Source organism: Danio aesculapii, unplaced genomic scaffold, assembly GCF_903798145.1.
Source record: "Danio aesculapii unplaced genomic scaffold, fDanAes4.1, whole genome shotgun sequence".
Lineage (NCBI taxonomy): Eukaryota > Metazoa > Chordata > Actinopteri > Cypriniformes > Danionidae > Danio > Danio aesculapii.
This window is the reverse complement of record NW_026613855.1, coordinates 12501-20000: the sequence shown is the minus strand read 5'-3', so window position 1 is coordinate 20000 and position 7500 is coordinate 12501. Positions and strand designations below refer to the sequence as shown.

The 7500-nt window shown below is 47.3% G+C and overlaps 1 protein-coding gene across 1 annotated transcript in view; it reads left to right on the top strand.

Annotated features, from left to right (window-relative positions):
- LOC130220468 (intermembrane lipid transfer protein VPS13B) overlaps positions 1-7500 on the top strand; it is a gene marked incomplete at its 3' end in the record, with an annotated part of 19795 nt that overhangs the window by 5402 nt on the left and 6893 nt on the right. The window contains exons 7-8 of the mRNA XM_056452746.1: positions 3303-3471; positions 5625-5739. Coding sequence (XP_056308721.1) covers positions 3303-3471; positions 5625-5739 — 284 coding nt within the window. The remainder of the gene's footprint in view (positions 1-3302; positions 3472-5624; positions 5740-7500) is intronic.

The window sequence follows — 7500 nt, the reverse complement described above, 5'->3', positions numbered from 1 at the left end:
TGACTTTACACATCAGCAGATCTCTGTGCTGTTCACTCTACATGACTTTACACATCAGCAGATCTCTGTGCTGTTCACACTACATGACTTTACACATCAGCAGATCTCTGTGCCGTTCACTCTACATGACTTTAAACATCCGCAGATCTCTGTGCCGTTCACTTTACATGACTTTACACATCAGCAGATCTCTGTGCTGTTCACACTACATGACTTTACACATCAGCAGATCTCTGTGCTCTTCACTCTACATGACTTTACACATCAGCAGATCTCTGTGCTGTTCACTCTACATGACTTTACACATCAGCAGATCTCTGTGCTCTTCACTCTACATGACTTTAAACATCAGCAGATCTCTGTGCTGTTCACTCTACATGACTTTACACATCAGCAGATCTCTGTGCTGTTCACTTTACATGACTTTACACATCAGCAGATCTCTGTGCCGTTCACACTACATGACTTTACACATCAGCAGATCTCTGTGCTGTTCACACTACATGACTTTACACATCAGCAGATCTCTGTGCTGTTCACTCTACATGACTTTACACATCAGCAGATCTCTGTGCTCTTCACTCTACATGACTTTACACATCAGCAGATCTCTGTGCTCTTCACTCTACATGACTTTACACATCAGCAGATCTCTGTGCTGTTCACTCTACATGACTTTACACATCAGCAGATCTCTGTGCTGTTCACACTACATGACTTTACACATCAGCAGATCTCTGTGCCGTTCACTCTACATGACTTTACACATCAGCAGATCTCTGTGCTGTTCACTTTACATGACTTTACACATCAGCAGATCTCTGTGCTGTTCACACTACATGACTTTACACATCAGCAGATCTCTGTGCTGTTCACACTACATGACTTTACACATCAGCAGATCTCTGTGCTCTTCACTCTACATGACTTTACACATCAGCAGATCTCTGTGCTCTTCACTCTACATGACTTTAAACATCAGCAGATCTCTGTGCTGTTCACTCTACATGACTTTACACATCAGCAGATCTCTGTGCCGTTCACTCTACATGACTTTACACATCAGCAGATCTCTGTGCTGTTCACTCTACATGACTTTACACATCAGCAGATCTCTGTGCCGTTCACTCTACATGACTTTACACATCAGCAGATCTCTGTGCCGTTCACTCTACATGACTTTAAACATCAGCAGATCTCTGTGCCGTTCACACTACATGACTTTACACATCAGCAGATCTCTGTGCTGTTCACACTACATGACTTTACACATCAGCAGATCTCTGTGCTGTTCACTTTACATGACTTTACACATCAGCAGATCTCTGTGCTGTTCACACTACATGACTTTACACATCAGCAGATCTCTGTGCTGTTCACACTACATGACTTTACACATCAGCAGATCTCTGTGCTCTTCACTCTACATGACTTTACACATCAGCAGATCTCTGTGCTCTTCACTCTACATGACTTTAAACATCAGCAGATCTCTGTGCTGTTCACACTACATGACTTTACACATCAGTAGATCTCTGTGCTCTTCACTCTACATGACTTTAAACATCAGCAGATCTCTGTGCTGTTCACACTACATGACTTTACACATCAGCAGATCTCTGTGCTGTTCACTCTACATGACTTTACACATCAGCAGATCTCTGTGCTGTTCACTCTACATGACTTTACACATCAGCAGATCTCTGTGCTCTTCACTCTACATGACTTTAAACATCAGCAGATCTCTGTGCTGTTCACACTACATGACTTTACACATCAGCAGATCTCTGTGCTGTTCACTCTACATGACTTTACACATCAGCAGATCTCTGTGCTGTTCACTCTACATGACTTTACACATCAGCAGATCTCTGTGCTCTTCACTCTACATGACTTTACACATCAGCAGATCTCTGTGCTGTTCACTCTACATGACTTTACACATCAGCAGATCTCTGTGCCGTTCACTCTACATGACTTTACACATCAGCAGATCTCTGTGCTGTTCACACTACATGACTTTACACATCAGCAGATCTCTGTGCCGTTCACACTACATGACTTTACACATCAGCAGATCTCTGTGCTGTTCACACTACATGACTTTACACATCAGCAGATCTCTGTGCTGTTCACTCTACATGACTTTACACATCAGCAGATCTCTGTGCCGTTCACACTACATGACTTTACACATCAGCAGATCTCTGTGCTGTTCACACTACATGACTTTACACATCAGCAGATCTCTGTGCTGTTCACACTACATGACTTTACACATCAGCAGATCTCTGTGCCGTTCACTCTACATGACTTTACACATCAGCAGATCTCTGTGCTGTTCACACTACATGACTTTACACATCAGCAGATCTCTGTGCTGTTCACACTACATGACTTTACACATCAGCAGATCTCTGTGCTGTTCACACTACATGACTTTACACATCAGCAGATCTCTGTGCCGTTCACTCTACATGACTTTACACATCAGCAGATCTCTGTGCTGTTCACTCTACATGACTTTACACATCAGCAGATCTCTGTGCCGTTCACTCTATATGACTTTACACATCAGCAGATCTCTGTGCCGTTCACACTATATGACTTTACACGTGCTATATGAGATCGGTGAGAATGAGCTGTATGGTGTTTCTAACAGCTGCAGAACTCTAGCTCCTCTGTTAATGTAGCCGACTCTCGTGTCCGTGTTAACGCAGAATGAAGCGAGTACATCGAGTGTGTCATAGTGTATGAATGTGTATAGGTGTTTCCCAGTGATGGGTAGCAGCTGGAAGGTAATCGGCTGTGTAAAACCTATCCTGCAGTAATTGGTGGTTCATTCCGCTGTGGCGACCCCTGATTAATAAAGGCACTAAGCTGAAGGAAGATGAATGAATGAACATTACAGCACCTCTGGCCACGCCCCTTCACTGTGCGGGGTGTGTGCGCGATTGTTGAATGTGTGTAACCGGAAGTGTTTGTGATGTCATCAGCCTGGATGTATTTTCTGTAGTCCTCAAACTTCATCGCTGTAGGCTTTGCTAAGCTAACTCTGTCAGAGCCAGTGTCTCCCGCTGCTGTGAGCGTCTGACAGGCAGAGATGCTGATTCTGTTCACACACTACAGCACACACACACACACACACACTACACTCTAACACACCATATCACAGTGGACCGCCGCTTTAATACGAGCTGAGACACACTGCAGAACACTGAGCTGCACAGGAGCACTGAGTCCAGTGTGTGTGTGTGTGTGTGTGTGTGTGTGTGTGTGTGTGTGTGTGTGTGTGTGTTCAGGCTGACTCTGCGCACACAGACGACCCCGCGGCCGGTGAGACCCTGACCCTGGAGCAGCAGACCTGCAGCATCAGCGGCTCCAGCAGGAGACTCAGTGTCTGGATGCAGTGGATGCTGCCGAGACTCACACTGAAGCTGTTCTCCAGCGAGCCCACGTGCAGGACCACCGGTACACACACACACACACACACACACACACAGAGAGAGAGAGATCAGGAACCTCATGCATCAATGCTGCGTACGCACAAAAGCATGCTCGCAATTGGATTTGCCAACGATGAAATGAACGTGAGAGTGTGTGTTGGTCCACACCAACTTCATGTCTGGCGTACGCGTGTTTCTGGTGTGTTTGTTGTATTTCCACTGGCGCCTCCTAGAGGCAGTTATGTTCATCTGCACACTACAGAGTATCACACCAACACATGTGAAAAACATTGCTAATCATTTAGAATTGATCAAATGGGTTAATTGACAATATTATTGACCAATTCTGTGATTTAGAACATATGAAAGCATTTACAAATGTAAACAACCCTCGTCTACGGCAACGGCACTGTTGGCCTTATTAGAGGACATTGTCAATGGGTGAATGCAGGTGTCAGGGTGCGCGATGTGTGTCTTCTTGGTGAGTGATGTATTTAATGATATTATTCCAGCGGAGGTTTTTAATTTTATTGAGCGTAATCATTTACCTGCATATCAGGAGATCGCGGTTATCCATTAAAGACGAGGCTGTTAACAACCCACAAACTGACCAAGAGCGCAGATACAGCCATGCCCACTCTCACACTCGGTCAGCAGACGATTGAGTAGCTGAAATGCCGGTGGTGCTGCCTTGATAAGAGCGGAGGGGTGCTGCTATACCGCCCTAACACAGTGTTCCTCTCATACATCTGTGTCTCCCACAGACACGGACACTACTCCAGACAGTAAAGTGTCACCCACAATTGAGGCAGCTCTCTCCTCAAAGGCTGTTAGTTCAGCATCTCCTGTTCGCTCCACACTTTGACGCTGTTCTCCTCTTAACCTGCACCTTTACATCAGGCCATTTCTTATTTAATTCACTCACAGTGCGATGTTCAGACCCCACTGCGTCAGCCGCGTCAGCTGAACTCACACACTATTGTTTTTCTTTTGTTATTAATTCTGGAGGACAAATTTGCAAGTAACACAGTTTTTCTCTCCGGTCTACCTCTGACAGGAGCACCTCACATTCACATTCTGTCAGGTTTCTGTTCTTGTGTTCGGCCGTTGCTTTTTCATTTGGTCTTGCCAAAGTGGAGTCATTAGCATATTCATGAGGGGGAGGAGTCAGGGAGGGGTTTTGCACTGGTGTGCTCAGTTTCAGGTTAATTCAGATCTACAATGAGAATATGTGTGGGATTCAGCGTACGCAGTGTTTCATACATCTGAATCTTTTACTGTGTACACACATGTACAGCTTTGTCCGTACGCAATGTTTGAGTATGAACTCAACACAAGTCTTCGTACATGAGGCCCCTGGAGTGTGTGTGTGTGTGTGTGTGTGTGTGTGTGTGTTCCTCTTCTCTTTCTGCTGTGTCAGGCGGAGCTGCAGCAGTGTTGAGGGTCAGTAGAGCAGCTCCGGCAGCTGATCTCAGACCTGTGTCAGGGCCGTGTGTCTGTGATCTGCAGAGCTACATGCGGTATGTGCGGACGGAAGCACAGCGCAGTGTGTGTGTGTGTGATGGTCAGCCCCGGTGGGACGCTCCTCCATCTCTGCTGTTTGTTGTTGTTTTCTGGCTGTTTGGTGCTGAAGAGACACTTCGCCTCCTCAAACAGGAAACAGGAAGTGGCTCTGAGCACACGGCCGCCGGGATCACAGCTGTGCGGACAGAAGAACACACAGAGACTGACAGAGAGCTGACATGATGCTCCTGTCACACACACACACACATACGCACACATACTCGTGCACACACACACTTTCTATCGCTCACATACACACACACACATTCTCTGACCTGCTGTTGTATGCATAATGAGTGTGTGTGTGTGTGCGCGTGTCAGGATTGCCTTCAGAGTCAATAATTAGATGAAGAACAGACTGATGCAGCTTCTTCTACCGCAGTAAATTCTGCTTTACTCTTGATATGTGGCTCCAGTTAATCAGGAAGTGTTGATGTTCTTCTCTTTGACTCTCTGGAGGGACACGCTGCTTTATTCACACGTCTGTAATGCGATAGTACAGCTTTGCCCATAAAGTTCATTCATATTTCTGGATGGAAACACAGCTTGTGACTGATCTACTGTGTGTGTGTGTGTGTGTGTGTGTGTGTGTGTGTGTGTGTGTGTGTGTTCCAGAGCTGTGTGTGCTGGCAGAGATGGAGGACCTGAGCGCGTCTGTGGACATTCAGGACGTTTATACCAAGGTGAAGTGCAAAGTGGGAAGCTTCCATATAGATCACTACAGAAGCAGGTGAGCAGGACACACACACACACACACTGTACTGACATACACACACAGAGTGTTGATTATGGGGGGATGCAGGAGGTTGGAGGGGTCTGACCCTCTAATTAACCCTTGATTCCTCTAGACACATGAGGGGGGCTCAGCTCTTGAAATGGTGTGAGCAGGTCTTGCTGGTGAAGGTCTGCGGGGTGTGAACGTGTCCCCAAATCCTCAACAATGCTCAGGTGTTCGTCTGTTCTAGTGTTAGCTGTGAGGAGGGCTCAGAGCCTGAAGATGATGAACACGCGATCACAAGCTGCCTCTGCTGTGTTTACATTATGATCAAATATAGTCCACAGAAGAGTGTGTGTGTGTGTGCGTGCGTGCGTGCGTGCGTGCGTGCGTGCGTGCGTGCGTGCGTGCGTGCGTGCGTGCGTGCGTGCGTGCGTGCGTGCGTGCGTGCGTGCGTGCGTGCGGGCGTGCGTGCGGGCGTGCGTGCGTGCGTGCGTGCGTGCGTGCGTGCGAGTGTGTGTGGCAGCACTCTCTCACCTCAGTCATTTGAATGCAGTGTGTGTGTGTTGAAGATGGAGCTCTGCATGTGTTTATGAAGCCGCCGTGTGTGTCCTCGTGTCCACAGTATGGCAGAGGCGCTGCTGTGGAGCCGCGTTCCCTGTCCTCTGTTCACTGACGGCAGTATAGTCGCCTGTCCCTGATGCTGTTACTATTCAAATCAGATGTTTAAATGTGTCGTGACTGAAGCGCTTAATGAACGAGCGTAACGAGAACTCTCTGAGCGACCCATTCACACTGGGTCAGTTCATTTAGAAATGAAGCTCAGCTCACTGACAGACATGAGCCGCTGGACATGCTGGCGTACCTTCACGAGGCCTGTAGCTGCCTAAATACTGTGGTGTCTGAGACTCGGCGTGTGGACAAGTCTGATCAGGAAAATAATGTTCATTTAAGAGGAAATCCGACATGTTAGATGTGAATGAATGACATTAAAGAGAGGCCGCATGCTGTTATTGATCACTGGCTTTGAGTGTGATGACGGGATTTGGTTTAGAGTCTCCTGCTGTCTGCTGTAGAGTATCCTGATCAATACAGTGGTGTGTGTGTGTGTGTGTGTGTGATGAGCAGTGTGTGTCAAATCCATCAAACACTGAGCTCATCACACTGAAAACAGCTGAGCGGCCCCCTATAACACACACACGCACACGCACGCACACGCACACACACACACACACACACACACACACACACACACACACACACACACACGCACACACACACGCACACACACTAATTCACCTTTGTGTTTTATGTATTGTGTTTGGGAGCAGAGAGGAGTGTGTAACCAGTGTGTTCACTCACTACAGACAGTGTGTGTGTGTGTGTGTGTGTGTGTGTGTGTGTGTGTGTTGACCTGTGTGTGTGTTGTAGGGGTGCTCAGCGCTGGCTCTATAATGGAGTGATTCTGCAGTGCAAGGAGACACATGCGGTGAGACCTGTAGCCGCGCAGCGCTAACACACACACACACACACACACACTCAGGATATCTCCAACGGCGGAGATAAACTCAATATGTACACTGAGATGTGTGTGTGTGTGAGTGTGTGCGCAGCGACCGGCTCTCTGAGGAAGTGTGTGTGTTATTCATGTCTCGCTGTAGTTGAGTGGATTAAACAAGAGATGTGTGTGTGTGTGTGTGTGTGTGTGTGTGTGTGTGTGTGTGTTAGAGCAGTGTTTGGGTCAGAGCTGTGTGTGTGAGGCGCTGTGGCGGGATG